At 45.8% G+C, this 22587-nt stretch overlaps 1 protein-coding gene across 1 annotated transcript; it reads left to right on the forward strand.

Annotated features, from left to right (window-relative positions):
- The first annotated feature begins 9256 nt into the window (after positions 1-9256).
- Positions 9257-22232, forward strand: LOC123371628. The gene is made up of 8 exons (XM_045019408.1): positions 9257-9345; positions 9903-9952; positions 11638-11730; positions 14677-15097; positions 16041-16187; positions 18543-18672; positions 19961-20149; positions 22019-22232. The coding sequence occupies exons 2-7, from the start codon at positions 9917-9919 to the stop codon at positions 20127-20129; spliced, it is 996 nt and encodes a 331-aa protein (XP_044875343.1). The 5' UTR covers positions 9257-9345; positions 9903-9916; the 3' UTR covers positions 20130-20149; positions 22019-22232.
- Positions 22233-22587: the final 355 nt, after the last annotated feature.

The following is a 22587-nucleotide window of genomic DNA, read 5'->3' on the forward strand; positions in this document are numbered from 1 at the left end:
GCCTGTGTGACACCAGGCTCAGATCTAGCGTGGGCCCATCTCTAATTATAACCTTCATCTTCCAAAGAAGAATAATGGTACAATTTATCAAACCCTCAGGCTCTTAACAAAGCCTTGGATATTTGATACAAGAGGTAATGGTCCCAGAGGCATGTTTACCTTGCACTGAGTAAGTGAAATCCATTTTAGAAGGGCTTTTTCACCTCAAGCAATTTAGCCTAATGAGGAGAAAAGTGATGTGGTTAACGGACCATTTAAACAACAGTTTCATGGAATCTAAGCGTTTAAATATACATATGCATTTGCTTCCCAAATTCCCACATGATATGTTGGCATAGCAAAGCCACCTACTTTTAATACGATATATTCAGTACTAATATATTAAAATGCCAACTCTACAGTCTGGTAAGAGGTACAACTAGTAAGAAAGAAAGCTGTGAAAAATGCATTTCTGTACCTAAAGTTTATGTCATTCTAGGTTTCCATCTCCCCCTGTCTCCCAGGCATATTGTATCTGGGAACATCACAAACATGAATGAATTTATCCTCACAGCCCTCCTGTGTGGAGAGAAGTATTACGATCTCCATTTTCCAGATGGGGAACAGACACACATGTACAATCTGTTCCCACTTCTCCCTGGCAGGACATAGGTAGCAGAGACTGGCTTTGCTTTCCCAGCCGGGAATTCCCCCAGCCAGCATAGGACTGGCTCGGGCGTAGCATTGCTGCAGTAGGGCAGTTATCGGCTGGCAGATAGTCTCTTGGTAACCATTAGCAGCTGGCAGTTTAGAAAAGACTCCTGGCGGGGGGCAGAATGACCATAGAATCAGGGAGTCATACTCATTTCAACAGCCCATGTCTCTACTATGCAGAGCAGAGCTTTGGTGCAGAAGGGACTCTGACCCTAAAGTGACTTGTCCAAGGTCATACCCCAAGTTTGTGACAGAGCCAAGAATCAAACCAAGATCTCCTGAGCCCAGTCCAGTGCCTTAACTGCAATGCCATCCTTCCCTAGGCTAGTTATAGTTTATTTGCCTTTAATTTTAATAACAATAATAATATACTGCAATGATTTAGTGCCTTCAGTTATTAATTAATTAGGCTACCTTTTAACATCCCTATGAGGTAGATGAGCCATGTATCTGCCTGTCCCACACTGTTCTGGTATTTGAGAGCCTTGCAAAAAAAATACGCAAGTGGCTCTTTGGATATTGGTATAGCCACTTTACAATTAGGGAAGGCGAGTCACAGAGAAGTTAAATAACTCCTCCAAGTTTGCACAGCGAGTCAGCAGCAGAGATTGTAACAGAAGTCAAGTGTCTTTCTCCCAGGCCCAGATCCTCAAAGATAGGTAGGTGCCTAAAGGCAACTAAATACCTTTGAGGATCGGAGGGGCCTCAGTCACTTACACTAGGTCCATAATTGTTCTCTGGAGCAGAGAGGATTATGGGTCTTGGAACACTGATAATGGAATGCTGTGTTCTGTTTTGAAGAAATAAAACTTTTTTTGTTTTTCTTTTAAATGTAACAGTAAAAGTGAGAGCTGGTCCATTTAATTTATTTGTGCATTGTATGGAAAATGGCCTTTTTTCAAAATGAAAATGTTCATTTCTTTCCAAATTTTCTGGGGGTTTAGAATGACCCTAACCCCCCTGACCCCCCCAAAGTGTTTTTCAAAAACTGAAAACCATCGTGAACAAAAATGTAGTGACAAATTTACAAATAACTGAGCATTTTTCACTGAAAATATTTTCTGACTGGCTCTAGTTAAAATACGTCCCTGGTGTAACTGTGGTCTCTCGGGCCAGATCCATGACAGTTCCCAATCCACATGCAGGGGTGCATGTAGGAAGGAAGGCTGCTTGTGGCCTTCCCCCTATTTGCATATCTGTACAGCACAGGCACAATCAAAAGGCGCTATTTACAAAAGCAGGGGTAGCTGGCCAACATTTCCCTTTCTCACCTGCTCCTTTGTGCAGTGTTCTGTCTCTCGGGATGCTGGCTTCCACCCAGAAGGGCGTGCATTGCAGTGGTGTATAAAGACATAGAATCTGAATTCTGCGTGCATCACAACTCCTGTTGACTTCCATTGGTGTTTGGACGATGCAAGAAAGGCAGGGACTGGCCCAGTATCAAGTGCTTTGGGATCCTGGGGGTTGAAAGATCGATATAAATGTAAAAGAGAATTGTTATTGACTAAGTAGTAAAAAAGATTCCTGGCATCCAATTGCTCATAAATGTGGTTTGGAGCAGTTTGCTGAACATCTGCTAAAAATGGCATTAAGAGATACAGATGTTCATTAGTTTGATGAAGTTGCCTGCGATGTTAAGATTAAGGGCCAGGGTTTCGAACGAGCTCAGAACCCAGAAGCAACTATTTAGTCACCAAGGTAAGTGGTCAGATTTTTCCAAAGCGAGGACAATGGAAGCTGCAGAGTGCTGACCATTTCTGACAATCTGCCTCCATAAGTGCCCCCTCCCAAAGAAAAAGACAGAAACATGAAATACGCTCCATCAAAAGTGTTTATCCAGAAGCCACCCCGCTGCAGCACCTCCTTGAAAGTGTCTGTTGTTAGATCCTAATAGGTGGCTGACCCTGCACTGACTAAATAACCTGTCAGCACTTATTCCTGGAAGAAGATTCCCCCCTTTGCTCTTTATTTTTTCGGTGATAACATGAATGCAGATCCTCTCACAGATTACGCTCCATCGCTCAGACACAGAATAGGAGTGTTACTTATTGATCACTATTCTCTTTCATCATTCAAATAGGCCAGCAGGGCAACGACCCCTGTTGCCATCCCAAAGGGCACTTGTAAAGAGTTGGGTCACCAGGGAGGTATTATAAACACTGCCGATGTTTTACTGTAATAAATTGTCATCAGTTTGGTAATAAATGAAACTTCCATAGTGCTCTATGAATTTCAAACCCTGCAAGGAGAATATGGTCTCCAATTTACAAGTAGGGGAAATTGAGGCAGGGACGTAAAGCCAGATTTAGGCACCTAAGGGTGGAAATCATGCCCATGCAGAGGGTCAGCACAAGGCTGATGTACCATATAAATCCCACTTAATCTCTGAGTGATGCATAGACTTGTTCTGGCCTCCTTGCAGCCATATTAAGTGGCCTGATTTTCACAGCTCCTTCTTTGATGCCAGTGGGAGTTGGGGGATGATCAGCACATTAGAGAACTCTGGAGTGCTTTTATTTAGGTGTCTAACTTTAGGCTCCCAAGTGTGAAAATTTCAGCCTGAGCCCCTCTGCTGGGTTTAAATGGGGATGCTAACAGTTGCCTGCCAAGATGTCATGAAGATTGATTAGCTGATAATGTTGGTGAAAACCTTGCAGGTGAAAAGTACGAAGCGATATTAGCATTGCGAATAAAAATGTGCACTTCTCCCAGAGCTCTGAACCGACAGTATTCACAAGGAATTCTCTTCAGGGGACTTATTTAAATAAAAGACCAGGGAAACGTTAGGCCAGGATACAGATGTTTCAGTGTAAAGAAAGCTGGGGAAGGAGAAGGTGGAGCATAGAAAAAGCTACTGGGGTGAACATAGGGACCAAGCTCAGTGTGTTGAGGGAATTGTTCAGTTGTGTTTTCTGAGCAGATCCAACAGAAGCTGGGGAAACAAACCACAGCAGGACCATTCACAAGCCACACCCGCGGGGACTGTTGCACAAGTTGCTCTGCACAGTGTGATATTTTAGACCAATAACTCAAGTATGAATTGCCTCACAGTGTATGATGCACAGGGGACAAGATGGTATCTGGGAGCTGAGCTGAATTTGTTGGGAGTCTTTCCATTGACTTAAGTTTGAATCAGGCCCTAACTGAGTTGCTGTGGTCCTGCTGACCAGTACTATGTGGGAATAGTAGACGGTGATAGGTTGTTGCAGCTGATGTGGAAACCTTCAGCTGTGCTCCATTAACGATGGTTGTCTGGAGAAAAAGGTGCACAGAAGAGCAGTTTGAGAGCTGCTCTGAGCAGCAGTTGTCAGAACTCTTGCTCTGTTGTTGCCTTTTCTTGTGTGTAATTAGGGTCAAGCTCCAGTGCACAGCCGTGTCTCCTGTGGAGCCTTCCATGACAGACAGGTTTGTGAGTCGCAATGAATGAAAACTAATAGCACTGGAGAGGATCAGAGGTGCTCGAATGCTGTGGTGATAGTGGCTAAGGAAATGCTTAAAACGCACCAATACATGATGTTTTGTTCTCTTTTCTGTATTTGAATCAGAAATGGGTCTGGAGGCAAAGGCTCCCAGAGTTAGGGGCTGATCTAAATTGGCATTGGGGCTGTGGCCCTTGTCTAATTTGAGTAATATTAATTACCACCCCCATTATTTATTCTTTAGGGAGATGTTTTTCTAGAGAGAGAAAGAGCACTAGGGGCCTGATCCTGTGCTGGCAACACACAGAAACTCATGTTGCCGTTAATGTGGGTTTGGCCTGTGAAAAGACTGAAGTATTCCATAATGAAGGAAGACCTGGATTTGGGTCCAAATTTTTGCACATAGCTCTTATCTTTATAATGGAGTAAAGACTCAGGTGGAATCCTAACCCCATTAAAGTCAATGAGAGTTTTGCTATTAACAGAGCAAGGATTTTATCCCCAGGTACAAACATACCAAACTTGGGTGTACTTGAAATTCAGATTTGGAGGCTAATTTTATGGTTTAAGGCTGTCTCTAATGCTTATTAGACCCCACTCCTCTTGCCATTGGTGGGAGTCTTGCTGTTGATTTCAGTGCAGCAGGATTGTTCCCTTAATGACACAGTGCTTCAAGGTGCTGTGTTTTAGAAATGGAATGACTTTAATTTATATTATTCCAGGTAATTTTAGAGAGCAGCCTGTGTTTTATTTGCACTGGGAATGCACTCAATATTCCCAGCCTTGGAAGGACGAGACCTTTGTAATGTTTACCTGATGCTTCTGTGTATGACTTTAAGGCAGGGGTTTGGTCCTAATTAATTGAATAAGTACTTTAATCCCTGGCCTGAGGGTTTCCCATAGAGTATTAGCTGTATTAAGAAGGAAATGGATTGTAATCCCTTTAATCTAAGCACAGGAGAACATGATAGTTTCACGTTTCTGGGAAGAATTTTCTTCCTGGGTGCAACATCTACTCTAATGGTAACTTGCATAAGGTATTAATGGAGACCAGGCAGTCCTAATTGTACCTAATTGGAGTGCTGGTGTATTAGCAGTGCATGACTCCATTTATGCTGGAGTATTAGCAGTGTATTACAAAAGTGCACATATTAAACTGCAATGATATTATTATTATTTATATTTCTGTGGTGCTGAGGAACCCCAGTCATAGACCAGGACCCTATTGTGCTAGGTGCTGCACATAGAACAAAGAGACAGTCCCTGCCATCAGGTTATAGCCAGAAAATTTCCTCCCTACAAATGGCCTGGCAGGATCCTATACTGATTCCCACTCAGCAACAGGCAGTGGTGCAGTGGCCAAGACAAACAGATGGTTTTTTTTTTTTTTTTCTCCTTGTTGGTTCTGTAAACTCAGCCCAGGATCAGAAAGTCAAGCTGGCTTCTTTCCAGCTCTTGTGCCATAATAAAGGTCCTGGAACTCAGAGGATACTTTTCTTGAGGAGAGGTAGAGCTGGTTGAGGTTTTTGGTTTTGTTTGTTTGTTTTTAATAAATGTTGACTTTTTGGTGATCTTTTAGAAAATTTTAATGTCAATGAAGCTGCTTTACTTCCTAATCCCACCTGCAAAATTATTAATTTTTAAATACTCTTAGAAAAAATGTTGAAATTTCAAAAAATCAGTTTAAAAAAAAACTTTGCAAAACATTTATTTTTTACCATCTCTATTTGGAATGAGAGAATATCTTCCAACTCACTCTCCCCTCTGTATTGACTCAGTAACATCAACAGGAATAAAATAATGTTTTTGGAGAACTCTAATGGTACATAGTCTGTGTGGACCCTTTGCACTCAGAGAATTTTAAAAAAACAGTCCCTGCCCAAAGAAGCTTATGCTCTAAGTGCCCCATATAGCCATGTCCTTGGTGGTCATACCTGTGGAAGTGGCAGGGGTTGCCTCATCCTCCCATGGACAGATGTTGGGCATTCCATTAACAACACAGGGTTTCTGCACTAAAGCTGTAACTTCTGAACCCCCTAGGTAGTCACAAAAACTAGCCACCTAACATAATACTTGAAACTGTCTGTAATGAGCAGCCACTTCCTGTCTTTTTCATACACTTGATACAGAGTGCACTTGTGTCTTTGTTCTTCAGACAGATTACTAAATTTGAGCAGTTCAGTGAAGGGTCATAGAAAACCCCACCACAAAACCTGTCTCTTTTGGGAGCATTTAAACATGAGCTGGTCTCATAAGGAATATATACACTGAATACTGTGTCCATCAAACCAACTTCCTAGAGCTGCTCAGAACCACCACTGGAGCTAATATGGTGGGAGAAGTGGTTTTAAAACAAGTGATATATACTGGCTCTAAGTGTGACATCATGACCTGTGATGAGACGTTTGGATCCTCTCTCTTCTCCATCCTGGACTTCACTGTTCTTCTACTGATCTACTCATTCTAGTCTGCCACAGTCCTGCCTAATACCTCACACCTGCTTCCTCCACTTCTATTTCTGCCCTGCCCTGTTGGAATATCTGGAGAAAATCCAGAGGGCATGCAACTCTACTACAAATAGGTCATTGTCATCTTTAGTTCTGCCATCTTTCTCATCAAACAGCTCTCTTGCCCTTCTCTCAGATGGTCCCATGCTAATGGTCCATCACCATGCCGTCTGTTGCATCAACTTGGATGCATGGGCCCAAAGAGTTAAAGCTGTTTATATGACCCTGTAACTGTCCAACATTTAACAGCTTTAAACAAGGTGTAGGATTTGGAATACAGAGATCTCAGCCTACTTAGTACCATGGCAAACACACTATTAAACATCCTTTTAATTTTTTATTACAGATACAGAAAAAGAAGGAAACCCAGTAAAAGCATTTGAAAGGCAGGGGGTTAAATAAGGCTTTTATTTTAACAACATCCTTTGTTCCCTTTTCCTTTAGCTAGAGAGAGGATTTTTTAGAGGAAAAGTCCCCTTGTTTGACAGTCTTTCAGATGGTAGTAATTGTTTTGGGGTTTTTTGAGGGGTGGAGGGATGGGAGAAAAAGGTTAGATGAGATGCGCTGAAGCTGTCATTATTGCTGTCAAAATTGGATCCCATTTTATTTTATTAAGACAAATACACAAAAGGGGAAAGAAGAGAACAGCAAAGATAGAAAATGCAGCTTCGGTCTTTGGTGTTGACTTTCAATTGCAACCTCGCTGCTGGAGCAACACAGGCATGGCCCATGGTTTTATTAGCTGCTCTGAGACTTGGCAAACTTGTACCAGCAATGGACTGTTTAGGACATTGACTTTAGCTGCCTCTTTAGTCACAGGCTCACAGCATTATTGCAAAATATATTTTCTTGGCTGGCCAAGACTCTTATTAAACAGCAGGGTAAGGGGGAGAGCTAGGAAAGAGAGAAATAAGGTGTGTGTGTGGGGGGGCGGGGGTGGGGAAATAGGGTGGGAGACAGTCTTCCATCCCAGGTGGTTTTGGGGATTAGTCAGAACCAGAGGGAGGTGTGATGTCATCTGTGTCTCTTTCTTGGCCTGGTCTGATTACAGAATCGCTCAGGATCAGGATGACCAAGGCCCAATGATGTCATGGTGGATCCCAGGGTCCCAGGAGGAAATGAAGCTCCTTTTCCTTTTTTCAGTCAGCGGTTGTTGCACTCACACTTGAGTAATTTTCTCCCCAAAATCTTTTCTTTTAAGGACTCCAAAAGGGAGAGATCGATACAGTAGTCCATGAATTAGGCCTAATTTCCAACACACCAATTTTGGATCATCAATTTCTGGTCCCACACTTGTTTTGTTCACCAGATAGGCCTTAAACACAGTCCTTGGGTTATATAAGGAGGCTGATATACACATCTTTGTTTGAACCAATGCAATCTTTTTGTCTCCCTTTTGCACCTTTTCCCATCAGCGTTTTATTGTTCTACGTAATTGGAACATTTCAGAAACTTTCCCACACTTGAGCTCACACTTGGAGTAAATCTGTAGGCCCAATTATTATAACCCATCCTGGACTCCTCCACCAGCCCTTTCTCCCTGGTGCAAGCCTATGTCATGTGCTCCTGGCCTGGCATAATGCATGAGACTCACTGTTGCCCACTCCCACTCTGCCCTGGGCCTCACTGACTTCTTCCAGGAGCTGATGGACAAGATCTAGTATGAGATTCCTCCAGTCTATCCCCTTCCTCTCCCATACCCTGTCCTCCTCTACTCTAGATTCTGAGTCTGAGGTATCTCTCATACTCTCACTCCAACCCTTCCATCTGTCCACATCAACCTGCATCTTCCTGAAGATTGTTCCCCTCACTTTGATCCTGTTTTCATCCCCTCCTCTCCCTCTGCCTCCCTCTCCTCACTGCTCAAGTACATTTCCTCTCTTCAAAACCCAGCCCACAGCTCCAGCCGCCACCACCCCATCTCCCTTCTCTCTGTCACTGCTGAGCTCCTTGAAGGGGCTGTTTACAAAGGTTGCCTTGACCTGCCTCATGGATCCCCTCCATCTTGGCTTCTGTCTCCTGTGCTCCACTGGGTGAGGAGACAATGGGAGGTATTCAGGGTGACAGGCAGTGACAAGGTGTGGGCTGAAGGGCAGTGGAGGGTACTAGGGTGGGGGCAGTGAGGGGATATGGTGAGGGGTCAGTGGGGGTATTGAGGGTGGGGGTAATGAGGTGAGTATGAGGAAGGGGTAGTGGGGGTATTGAGGGGCTATGGGGAGGGGTATTGGGGTGGAGGTAATGAGGGGGGCATGGGGAGGGGGCACTGAGGGGAATATGGGGATAGGGGCAGTAGGGGTATTGGGGGTAGGGGGCACTGGGGGGGTATGGGGTGAAGGACAGTAGGGGTATTGGGCATGGTGATATTGGTGGGGGTGAAGAACAGTTGTTGGCATGTTGGGCAGACTTGGCACCTCTCTCTGCCATGTATATCGCTTGGCAGGGTTGGAGGGGATCAGGACTGCAGGCTTCCCAGCAGCCGCCGTGCCTGTTGCGTGGTGGGTTGTCCAAGGGAGCACATGGGTCTGGACCCCACCCCCATCTCCCTGCAGAAGAAGGCCCCCTCTGCCCCCAGGTTCTGGAGCCAGGCGCCTCACAAAGGGCGGAATGTTCTGCTGCCTGCCCTGGAAACTGCTCCAGCCCCACACCTACTGCCCAGCTCAGTCAGGCAGCACCTCAGGGCCAGAACCACGTAGCAGCTTCTCTTACCTGCAGACCTAGCCTCACAGGTACCAGGGTGAGGGGATAATAGCGGGATGCCAAGGCATACACACACCACACCTGCCTGCACCCGCATGCCCCAGTCCCACCTCCTGTGGCCACCTTTGACGCACAATGGCCCATCTGGGTGACCACAGAGCATTGGGCTGTTCTTGGTACCCAGACATCCCACATGAATGAGCCTCTCTGCTGTGCCACAGGGCACCTGCTGCCATCCCATGGGGTGCAGAGCACTACATTTGCTTGGGTCATTCAGCGGGAGGGAGCGGATGCAGGCTGGTGCAGCTGAGGGCTTAATCTGGTATATTAGTACAGTTGCCCTCAAAAGACTGGGAATTCTCCTCCACCTGATGGAACTAATGGGCGAATGACTCCATATGCTCAGTGCCAAGCACTCCCTAGGATCAGGCCCGCAATCCTGCCCCACTTACTCACCAGGAGCAACAGCCCCACTGAAGACCATGAGAGCCCTTGATCCAGAGTAGGGTAAGCAGGAGTGGAGGAAGCAAAGGGCTGTGGTTTGTTTGTTGTTTTACTGACCCATCACTCTCTTCCCTCATTCCAGGTTCTTGGTGCACCATGGTGGATGTGATTCGGAAAATATCCATTTCCAAGGTGAAGCGCATACTGGGATTTTTATCTTATTGGCATTTGCCCACTGCATGATGCTGAAAGTGAATCATGAGCTCCTGTTGGTCATCAAACTGAGGAAAAAAACGTGCATCTAAGGACAAGAAGATTCCTAGTTTTCTTTCATGTCTAAACCAATCCTCTGTAAGGCACTCAGGGAAATAGGTGAAATCTTGGGACAAGCGAATGAGACATATTAAATATATTCTTGCCCATAACAAAAACTATCCTTGTACCCCAAGCAATGTTTTGTGACGATATAGTTACTGGCTTCTTTTAGTGGAATCATTAAGGAAAAACAAAATGGTTTGAAATAGTTAAGCTCTACCTTTTTCTTAAAATGCAGTTGAATAATTAAAAGCACTTAAGCATGTGCTTAACTCCCACTGACTTCAGAGACTTAAGCACATGCTTACATTTAAGTATATTTTAAGTACATTGAATCAGGATACACACATGCTTAATTTTAAGCACATGTTAAATCTCATTGAAGTGTGGGACTGGCCATGCTTAAAGTTAAGTATGTGTTTAAATGCTTTGCTGAGTAGGGATGGATTTCAGCATGTGCCTAAGTGTATTGCATAGTCTTGGCTCCCACAGGAAGTTTGCATGAGTGTCTGCAGGAGTTGGTCACATTGTCACTTTCCCATTGCTTTGTCATTGAACCAATCTATCTGATCTGAGATCGAAATTGCTTGACAATGGTAATTTTAAATGGAAGGTCACCTTCCAGGCCTACGTCCTATTTTTTAATGACAGTTTTTCCATTAGCAAAATAAAAGGTAACTCCTGGGTCATCAAGTCCAGTTCCTGGTTCTTGCAGGCCACCCCGTCACATAATCCTGAAAAACAGCCAAACAAACTCTAGCATCTTGTCAAGAACAGGTCTGGTCTGGGGCCAACAGCTGCTTTCTTCTGCAGCAGAATGTGTCACTCTCACCGGCTTCGGTGTCTAGGAGCAGCCATGTTTCCAACTGGATACTGATCTCCTGTTTAGATCCATCTTAATCAGTCACCCCACACTGGCCAAACCCACATGAATACTGTTCTAAGTACCTCCCAGATCCTCAGCTGGTGTAAATTGGCATAGCTCTGTTGAAATCAGTAGAACTGCCAGCTGAAGATCTGCCCATAGGGTAAAATTCAGAGAGCCAAGGCTGATGAACCACTTGCATTATATTTTGAAAGCTTAAGTGGGACCTTGTGGTGCATGGACCTGGTACTGGCCCTCTGCACCGGGGTGAATTTTGTCCCTACTCAGAACAGGTTTGATGTGATAATGAGGAAGCTGTTTAAAAGAGACCCCCAGAATTAGAATGGAAGAGGCTCCATTGCCAATGGCCTGATGTACACTGCTCCACACCCAGGCTGGCAAGCACTGTCCAGCTATCTCAGGAATATTCCCAGCATCAAAAGCTGCTGCCTTTTGTGGGCTGAACACACAGCAACCCAGGGAGACCAAGACGGTGCCCAGAAGAGGAGCTGTGCTCTTATGTGGTTGCCTGAAATTGGGTTTGATAAAGCGTTTAGCAACTTTTGTGTAATGGCAGCTGATCCTTTCCAAAGCTCTTCCCTCCACCCCCCTCCACATAATTCAGCCATGTGACTGGGTGACATGATACTATACTCTTGGAGTGAGTAACAGATTTTGTGTTCTTCTCTCTGTTCAGCCACCTGCCTCTTTGGACATGTACAAGAGCTCGTACATGATGGACTACAGACCGTACAATGACTATAATCCACCCATTGAGAATCCTACACAGGTACACCAGGTTTTTCCTTGTTTAGTTCATCAATCCTCCATGACCTACAGAGGCCACTTGGCAGCACGGTGTGGCTTATTATCCAGGCATCGCATTGTCAGCTACAATCCATGAGCACATAGCGTAACTCACACTCACACAGTGTGGCTCTGTTCCCCTCTAGTGGCTGGACCTGTGTAGAGAAGTTTGTGAGTTGGCTACTGACTTTGAGCTAACCGGTGGGCCTTCTAGTAAAGGTAAATAGAGTGAGATTAATGCTTTTAGATACAGAGGTCTCGCATCCTGATCTATCAAGGGATGTCCTGTTACAATAGGAATTGTCCCCTCATGACTGGCCATACGGGGGAATTCAGACGTGCCAAAGGGATCATGTAAGAGCACTGATCCTATGTTCGTTCACTGTGCTTCTAAATCCCCACTAGATGGTCAGTCACCAGGGGGTGGTCATACATTAAACCCCCTAATCAGGACACTCCAGTTTCTTACTGAGTTACGGCAGGTGACTAGCCCAATTGGTGTAACTGGGTGAGTCAGGACATCAGACCTGCTCATGTCACGAGGTCGTAATCATCCCGAAACCTCGCTCCATCACGGGAGGAAGGAGTCCGGAGTGGCGCCTCACAGCAGATTTCTGAAGGGAAGTAATTTGTGTTTCTTTTAAAGTTGCCTTGCGGTAGGAGTGAACCCCTGAACTATTTAATCTGATTTGCCTCCTTTTGACTGGCCTGTTCTAATTGACTGTGACAGTCTGGTCGGGACAACAGCTTATTTGCAGTGGGAGAGGAGCCTGCCCCATGGGGGCTGTTCTTTCAGTTGCTAAAGTGGCACGACCGGCCCTGTGCCCAAAATAGAAAGAGTACAGGCTTGGGGGGGAAAAGATGGAGGAATTGCTTGTGTTGCTGTTGCTTGGTGGCTCTGAGAGGTGTCACCGCCTGGCAAGGGGATACTGGCATGCAGTGTTAACCTGGCATGACAGCCTTTGAGAGCAAAGGCTCATGCCACAGCCACCAATGCTTTCTCTCTAAAGCAGCCTGAAAACAAAGGCTCACATTAGGTTCCACACTCTGCTTCTCTTCCCCCTCCTGCCTTTTCCCCCTCATTGCCAACTTATATCCTCCTGCCCTCTGGGAAGCAGGTACAGTATTCACTGCCAGTTCGGCTCATTAACATTCCCTGCACTAAACTCCCGCTGTTCTCTTAGGCTGGCTACTGGTTTCGCAGGAAGCCCAAGCCTCAGGTGGCCGTTCCCCCTCCAAGATTCCAGCTTTAACCCTCTGCTCATCCACCCCACAGCTCAGACTGAGAGAGGAGTGTTTGTTTTCTGTGTCACCAACCAACACTGCAGGTTTTATTCTCTAAAGAGCCTTAAAAGGCAATCAGCTCTGTGCGAATGTCCTGACATGTGATGGGCTTCTTGGGGTGATTAGAATGGAGGAAATGTCTGAGAACTGGGGAACTTCACTGGGCTCCAGGGTTCCCTCGAATTTTTTTACGTCCATGTGCGGGATGCATTTTGTTATGTGCCCCAACAGGGAGATGTGTGGCATGGGGTGGGGCTGTTTCTTTTTAACCTTTCCTCATATGTCAGGTTTTTTTTTTTAAAGCTAGTTTTTGTTGCTCTCCTCTGGACTTTCTCCAATTTGTCCACATCTTTCTTAAAGTGTGGTGCCCAGGATGGGACACAGTACGCCAGCTGAGGCTTCACCAGTGCCGAGTAGAGCAGGACAGTTAGCTCCCGTGTCTTGCATACAACGTTTTCATTAATATACCCCAGAATGTTGTTAGCTTTTTTTCACAACTGCATCATCTTGTTGACTTTTATATTCAGTTTGTGATCCACTGTAACCCCTAGATCCTTTTCATTAGTAGTCCTTGATTTTTTCCTTCCTAAGTGTAGTCCTTTGCAATTGTCTTTATTGAATTTCATCTTGTTGATTTTTGGTCTTAGCTTCAGGAAAATCACCTGGGTGTGATTCAACTTACTTCTTCCCCATCCACTATCCACCCTTAGGCTTTTTATCAAATTAGTAGCATATACATTATTTTTGCTGCACTTCATTGGTTACGTTACCGTTTTAGAGTGGAAACCAGGCTATTGCAGCACTATGTAGCATTGTTCTGAAGTGGGACTGCTTCAGATTCCAATATGTTCTATCAGCCTGTTCCTGTATTATGGAAAGATTAGTCAATAAAAGGCACATTGGCTTTTTAGGCTGCTATTCTTGCTGTCCATGAGCCATGGTGCCTGGAATCATGGCTGTGTTTCAGCTTTCCTTGAAGGTATTATCCATGCTGTCAGTAAGCAGCAAGCTAGGTCTCCCGCTTTGTTGGCTTGGCTAAAGCTTTTGATGCTGTGAATTATTCTATTTTATTTGCCAGGTATAAGTAGGTTGCTGTTTGCTCAGAGTCTGATGAACTGGGTTCCAGGACACTCTGTAGCGATGTTAGGAAGGTGGGCTGGTTTTATTTCTCAACAACATGCTGTTCTCGATGGAGTCCTATTAGGCCTGTTGTGGGTCCAGTCGTCCCCAGGGTCCATGTGGAAGCCTATTAGAGTCACACACAATAACCCCCCACAACTGTAGCAAAAATAGCAATGAAAATGGCAGGAGGAGGCTGAGCTGTGACTTTCTGTACATTTTTAATATCGTATGTTTCATAGATCCATGTAGTAGTCTGATCTCCTGCACTGCAAACAAGCCATGGAATTTCACTCCCTTTATTGAGCCCAATATGTTTGACTAAAGCATATTTTCTAATGCTACAGTTCCCCCAGTGGCTCTGGTTTACAGGTAATCTTATGGCTGCTTTTAATATATTTGGAGACACTGATCCCAAAGGGCTCTATACTTTGCAGTAGGCAGGTAACCTCACATTTGGAAGTCACTGAGCCATGTTTCCAATGTGCCCACCTCACCTCCATTCACCTGTGACTTGTTTCTGCAGAAGATTACGTTAGCAGAAGCCCAGCTGAAGGCCAAAGAGTTTGCACAGCCTTCCAAGTCCCAGCCTCCAGTGATGTATATGGAAGATCCTGTCAGCCAGAGAAAAGAAACTGCCGAAGGACCATGCAGTCAAGCAGCTGTTAGCTCTGATGACAGATTGGAGATGGATCACAAAGGCTGCTCATTTGGTCCTGAATCATTCCAAGAGGTCCAGGAAGAGCAGAGGAAGTATTTTAATACAGTCCTTCCAAATGCTGAATCCTACCTCTCTAAATGTTATCCCCACCCTGAGCAAACTGCAGCCCAGGAGGACAAAACGGAAAGAATGCAAATGCCCGCCATGACAGAAAGAGGGGCTTCTTCTCCTTCACCATTTTATCCCCAGCCTTCTGCAACCACTGAGCTGCGTCCAGGAAAAGACGGTAATTCTCACTGTACTTCAGCTGAGGGTTGTTTGCAAATGCAGGGCTGAATAGCTGGATCTATCAAAGGTACTTGGGTGGCCCCCATTACTGTAGTGTTTGAGCACCTCACAGTCTTTAACATATTTCTCCTCACTGCACCTCTGTGAGCTTGGGTAGTGCTATTAGGCCTATTTTACAGATGGGGAACTGAGGCACAGAGAGACTAAGCCCAGATCCACGAAGCTATTTAGACTCCTAACGTCTATGGCAATCAATGGAAGTTAGGAGCCTAAATACCTTTGTGGCTCTGAGCCAAAGTGACTTGCCCAAGGTCACACAGGAAGTCTGTGGTGGAGTAGGAAATTGAGCCCATTGTTTTGATCCCCAGGCTGGCACCGTTAACATCGGAGCCATCCCTTCTTTCAGCAGCCTGACCTGCTGTGGTGCCTCACAAATAGTAGACAGCATCGTCTCACAAAGATGTTAATATCCACTTGCTTAACATTGTCATTCCTCTTTCTCCTTCACTCCACTCAGGAAATGCCCTGGGATCCAGATCCCAGCTGGTATAATTCAGCAAAGCTCTACTGAAGTCAGTGGGGCTATGCCAATTGATACTAGCTGAGAATCTGCCCAGGGCCAGCGCCAAGCACCAGCGCAGCAAGCAGGTGCTTGGGGCGGCCAACGGAAAGGGGCAGCACGGCCGGCCCTTCGGCGGTGGGTCCCCCAGTCCCTCTCGGAGGGAAGGACCTGTCGCCGAAGAATGAAGCGGCGCGGTAAAGCTGCTGCCGATCACGGCTCTTCTTTTTTTTTTTTTTTCCCCCCGCTGCCTAGGGCGGCAAAAACGCTGGAGCCAGCCCTGGATCTGCCCCATCATCTTTATCAGGATGGAACCCAAGAGAATAATTTAAAAATGACGGTGACTTTCCTTCTATCACAATGTGTCTTCTCCTCCTCCTAGATCAGGAAGGGCCAGTGTTTTACAAGCGAAGACCAAGTCAGACCTGGGACAGCTATCAGCAATTTATCCTGGAGACGTGCAGAGCGAGGCAAACAAAAGCTCAGCAGAACAGGAGCATGGTCTTGGGGTCTTCTGTGTTTGGGAAAGGTTGGTTGATTTAGCTGTATGGCAACAGTCTAACCATGAGGTGTGTCCTTGCAGAGGAGCTGCTGGCCCAGCTTTGGGTTTTGGCGTTCAAGCCAATGAAAAGATACTAGGGAGAAGAATGGGAATTGAATAAAGAGAGTGAGAACATTAGATACACTTCAGGGCTGAGTGGAAGGGGGCTCCCATTTGGCACCCACAGTTCAGGTGTATGTCAGAAGGGCAAGTTCTCAATTTGCACCCACAATTAATTTTTGTGGGTGCAACATTTTGCAGGTGCAAAATTCACTCATGTAAAAGGAGGCTGGGGCCCAGTCCCTTGAAAATTTGCTTTTGCCAGTTTCTACAGAACTCTGTGATTGGCCACATCCATATAGATCCCATGGTCCATCTGCTTAACCACAACGTGTGGAATCTTGCACAAGACCTTTGGCTGAAAATATACCTCAGACAACGGGGAATGTCTATTAATGGTCAGTAGCATTAAAGTTTATGGGCCTAATTCAGAGCTCAATTAAGTCAATTTTTCATTGACTTTGCTGGGGTTTGGATTGGGCTCCATGTTCTCTTTTGGAGCCAGCCCCTGGAGTGCCACATAATCACAGATGCGTGAACAACCCTGATTCTGTCCAGCAGGGGGCAGTAAGACACAAACATAGAATCGTAGACTATCAGGGTTGGAAGGGACCTCAGGAGGTCATCTAGTCCAAACCCCTGCTCAAAGCAGGATCCTTAGACAGATTTTTGCCCCGGATCCCTAAATGGCCCCCTCAAGGATTGAACTCTCAACCCTGGGTTTATTAACTAGCACATTGCATTCTGACCAGCATTGTTCTGCATTTAAAAAAAAAATTGAACATTGTAAATGTTGTTTTATGCTAGTTACAATATGGTTCCGTACCACCCTGAATCATGTTACAGCACAAAAATAATTGCTAAAGCTCTTTACCATTAGTGTTAACTTAGCATTAACCCAGTCATCGTTATTTTAGGGCTGTGTTTCTCAACCTGTTTGTGCTGGCGATCCCCTTTGGACTTAATAAGGGAATCATGATTTTTAAGACTTTAAAAGGTAGGGAGCTGAAGCCACCCAAGCTCCACAACCTGGGCAGGCGCTGAAGCCGTCCAAGCCCTGCCGCAGGGGCTGACAGCCCAAGCCCGTGACCTGCTCCTAAACCCATCCTTTGATCTCCTGGTTGGAAAAACACTGATTTAAGGAATCCCTACAGGATTGAGCAAGGGATGACTGCCTAGAAAGCAGCAATTCCCCTAAACCAGCTCCTTCCAGCCTGTAGATCTGGTCTCCTACAGAGAGAGAACAGAAGCACTTCTATTGGGGTGGGAGTGGTCGGGAGAAGAACCAATGCAGCAGAGCTGGCAATCCTCACTATGCCCTCCCCTAGCCTGGATCTGCCAGGTATTTGTCCTCTCCGCCTGTTGAGAGATCACCCTACAGTTCTAATACTGGGACTGAATCGCTGCTTTTCTTTGTCAGCCTTTGGGCCTCTTATCTGCGTCCGCTTACTAACAATATCTGTCCTACATCCCCATGCACATTAACGTGTCACTTCTTAGATGCTCAGAGAGTAGGACTGACTATAGGGGGTGAGAAGTAATCTTGCATGGGCCTGGAGTGGGACTGGGTGACCAAAGAGATCATTTCTATGTCTGCTTTCTTTGACTTTCTAACTCCGATCTCCCGAAGTCCATATAAGATCCAGAGTGAATCACTTTAGTCTAAAAGGCCTTGCTGACCCTATGGAGATGTTGCTAAAACTGTTCCCACTGTTACTATCTCTGGTTCAGCTCCACTGGTGGTTGCAGCAGTGGAAGCCCTAGTGTAGACAAGGTGCTAGTGGCTGCTGATGTTTTAAGCCTTGTGTCTAAGCAGGAATCCACCACAATGTGCTCACTAGGGCTGCTATCGCCGGCAATAGCAGTTGGATATTTTTGGCATAAAAGCCTAATGCGGAGACCCTAAAGAGCTAAAGGACATGTCTATGGAGCAGCGGGGAGGTGTGGTTCCCAGCTCAGGCAAGCATACACGTGCTAGCTCTGCTCAAGCTAGTGCACTAAAAATATCAGTGGCTGCAGCTAGAGGTGGGATGGGCTTGTTGACTATATACCCAGGGTCTCAGATGGGATTGCACCTGGGCAGCTAGCCAGAGCCGCTGCCTATGCCACCATGGCCACCCTGCTATTCAAGCTGACGCTTATACATCTGCTTGAGCCGGGAAATAGGCTTTCCAGCTGCTGTGTACATGTACCCGAAAAAAGACTGGTGAGACTCCTGATGGTAACAGGAGAAGCGGTGTAGACAGACCTTTTAGTTATTTGATCTCTCTGATCTTTTAACAGATTGCAGCAATTCAGATGGGACAAGCACTTACAGCACAGATTACAAATTCTGGTCCGGAGTCCACAATGGACGTTGCAAAGCGCAGAGGAATTTCTCTAAAATTGTCTTGGAAGATGGCCATTTTAACCAGTGAGTGATATTTGGGCATTGGGGGAAGCGAGGGGCGGGGGAGAGAGAGAATGGGGATAGTTTTCTGACATTTTAGAACTGTAGAGTAAGATTACATGATATTTCTCAGGTGTCTCTTTTCTTGCACATGTTATGCAATGTGTAATAAATAACTGAAAACAATGAAAATGAAGCATCCCTTCAGGATAAAATAATTTCACAAGGCCTAGTTCACCCCTCCCTTTTAAAATCTTATGCAATGGGTGAAGGGGATGTTAAACTCCAGTGGGAACAGGCGCCGGCTTCCTCCTTTCCCCAGGGGTGCTCAACCCTCACTCGGTCCCAGACCTCATCCCTGCTCTGCCTCTTAATGCCCAGCTCCACCCCCTCCCCTGAGCCCGCCCCATCCTCACTCCTTCACACACACACCCTTGCCTCCTGCATGCCACTGAACAGCTGATTGTGGGAGGCACTGGGGGAAGAGCTGGCTGCAGGTGGGTGCTGAGCACCCACTAATTTTTTTTCTATGGGTGCTTCAGTCACAGAGCACCTATGGAGCCTATGCCAGTGGGTTCCCCCCATTGGAGCTTCCTAGCAAACATCCCCTCAAGAAAGGAGTTTGGGGCCCTGGAGCTGGCTGCATGTATGACTCCTCTGTATGAGCCAAACAGCCAGGCACAATGACTCCTGAGCTCTTAGGAATGGCAGATCATGTCATATCTATAGCTCAGTGGTTTGAGCATTGGCCTGCTAAACCCAGGGTTCTGAGTTCAATCCTTGAGGGGGCCATTTGGGGATTGGTCCTGCTTTGAGCAGGGGGTTGGACTAGATGATCTTCTGAGGTCCCTTCCAACCCTATGATTCTATGATATCTCCCTGGAAGGGTGATTTCCTGCCCTCCCTTCCCCGCTCCCCCCCCACGATTTGCACTGAAGTTTTGATTTGGATCTATGACCTCAGAGTCATGTGACGGCCAGGGACCCTTACTACTGGCATTAGAAATTCTCATAATGCCTTATCTAAAGCAGGGGATTTTCACTGCCTTTGGTGTAGCAGTAACGTTGCAACTCCTGGGTGAGACAGGCAAAGTCATTATTTGCACCAGTGGGATGTATCCCAATTTCAAGCAGGTACCAATTGCGTTTTTCCTCCTCTGCGCCTGGGGTTTGCACCAATGCACAGGTGGCTGGCCAGCCGCTGCTGAAATTGGGGCAATCCCCGGTCTAGACAGGGCGTAGTGCGTGTGGTCTGATATGGTAGCGCTCGGCTTTGATGTTCCCTTCTCATCCATTATTCTTGTGCTCCACAGGAGCCCCTGGGTTTCAGAATACAAGGACAGCTACAGTATTTTCTTGCAGAAGCTGAACTGGCCGTCTCACAGCGCCATGTCAGCTCTATGCTCTGCCGTAAAGCCCATCACACATCTGTCCCATGGGCTGGCTTCTCACAAGCCCATTCCAGTGAATACAGTCTTCTGAGCCTTGCCATAAAGACCCTGGTAGGTGCCACTAGAGCCAGGTCACATTTTGACATTGTCATGAGAAACGTACTTAATAGGGTTTCCCCTCTTCCCCTGCTAACTCATTGGGACTGATAATGAAATGGTCCATGCAGAGCCACGACCTGGTCTCTGACCTCATGCAACTTGTCCCTAGAGTTTGGGTTAGGGCTCCTCTTTGATGCACAGAAGGGGAGCGATTCGAGGTGTCTGGCTGTTTTACAAGCATTCGGAATCATAGAAATCCACAGAGATGGCAAAGACCTGCCAGTGGGGTCAAATGTCCTGTGGCTCCTGAGCTGTTCTTAGTTTCTCAGGTACTCTGTTCCAAATCTGTAACTTTTGACCCTGCCTCTTTGTTGTGAATGAATGGGGCTTGTGCCTTGAGTGAGGTCCGTACAGTAACTCCTCACTTAAAGTCGTCCCAGTTAACATTGTTTCGCTGTTATGTTGCTGATCGATTAGGGAACATGCTCATTTAAAGCTGTGTAATGCTCCTTTCTAATGTCGTTTGGCAGCCGCCTGCTTTGTCTACTGCTTGAAGGAAGAGCAGCCCCTTGCAGCTAGCTGGTGGGGGGCCTGGAACCAGGGTGGCCGGGCAGCCCCCATCAGCTCCCCACTCCCCTAAGTTCCCTGTGCAGCAGCTGCCTGTAGTTCAGCTGTGTCCCTCCCCCCACTGCCATGTGCTGCTCCTGCCGTCTGCCTTGGAGTTGCTCCCCGAGACTCCTGCTTGCTGTGCCGGGCGGGGGGAGGGGGACTAATGTCAGGGCGTCCCCCTCCCCCTGCTCCTGCACCCTGCTTACCCCATCTTCCATAGAGTAGGGCTCAGGACAGAGGGAGCTTGCAGCAGCTGCGGTCTCTGCAAGCTGATTTAATTAACAAGGCAGTGTACTTAAGGGAAATGCACATATCTCCCTCCATTCCTACTGCCTTGCAGAGTGAGAGAGTTAACCCCTGAGGGCTCAGCCAATTGCTAGTTCATCATTTAGCCGTAAGGGAAATATCCCACCCTCTGACTCCTCCACCTCAACCAAGCTTCACAATCATCATCACTGTGTACCAGTATTAAATTGTTTGTTTAAAGTGTGTGTGTGTGTGTGTGAGTGTGTCTTCTGTCTGGTGAAAAATTTCCCTGGAACCTAACCCCCTCACTTACATTAATTCTTATGGGGAAATTGGATTCGCGTAACATCTGAAGAAGTGGGTATTCACCCACGAAAGCTCATGCTGCAAAACGTCTGTTAGTCTATAAGGTGCCACAGGATTCTTTATCATTTCCCTTAAAGTCACATTTTTCAGGAACATAACTACAACGTTAACTGAGGAGTTAGTGTATTCAGAAAAGTTCTTAAGCATGTGCTGTAAACCCATCTTCAGTCAGGACAGTATATAAGCATTGGGTCCAAAGTATGTGCTTAAAGCTGAGCATGCACTTAAACAGCCAACCCCAAGCATTCAAAAATCCCAAGTCAGGCCCCATAAAATCATGAGATTTAAAAAATAAACTTTTTTTGGTTCTTTTTATTTGTCTTTGGGTTTTTGAGCTTTTCAGATTCACATTTTCAAGCTTTTATCCACAAACGTGGACTAAAATCTTCATTTTTTTTTAAAGCTGGGATTCCCATGTAATCACTTGACTCCAGGAGCTGGGGCTTTAGGAAAGACCCCAAATAGCATGTGATTTATGATAAAACTGCAGGAGCTGGGACCACTGTTTAAATGCTGTCCCAAATGGGGATGCTTTTCTCAAATGGGACCTTAACAAGTAATTTGTCTATAATTTTCTATACTAAGAGCTTTCATCCTAGTGTCAAAGGTTCTCGATTTCTTTAGCATGTGTCACCCATGCTTCTTTTTTTGTGATTGCAGCTCTGGGATCTCTCCAAGATGCCAGCCATGATAACATCTGAGCAAGACCATAGGCACCTGGAAGACCCTTTGTGGTCTATATTTTCGGTTGTGTTTATAGAATATTTTTGAAGTAATTGACATAGATTTTTTTTTTACATATTTTTATTTAAAAGAAAACTAGAACACTGGTTTCATTGTATATGAAGAATGCTCTTTAGTATAGTCCAGTATGTTAGCTAAAGAAATATTCAGGATGCTTCAATTAGTTGTGTTTATATAAATAAAATTTGTCAATTAAAATTATTTTCCAACAAGCAGTGGATAGTGTTAAATTGTGCTGATTTTAACCTACTGTCTCTTAAATGGCTTGTATTCTCATTCAGTGAAATTTACACCTGTATTCACTGACAAAAAGCTTTGTTTATTGTTGCTGGGTGGTACTTGGTGTCCTTCCTGAACATTAAGATCAGCTACACTCAAGCTTCTGAAAACTAGGAAATACATTGTTGAAATACACGCTACCCTTACCACACAACCTTAACTCTGCCCCCTGCAGCTAGCACTAACGACTGTAATGATCCAGTAAG

This window comes from Mauremys mutica, chromosome 5 (assembly GCF_020497125.1).
Source record: "Mauremys mutica isolate MM-2020 ecotype Southern chromosome 5, ASM2049712v1, whole genome shotgun sequence".
Classification (NCBI taxonomy): Eukaryota; Metazoa; Chordata; order Testudines; family Geoemydidae; genus Mauremys; species Mauremys mutica.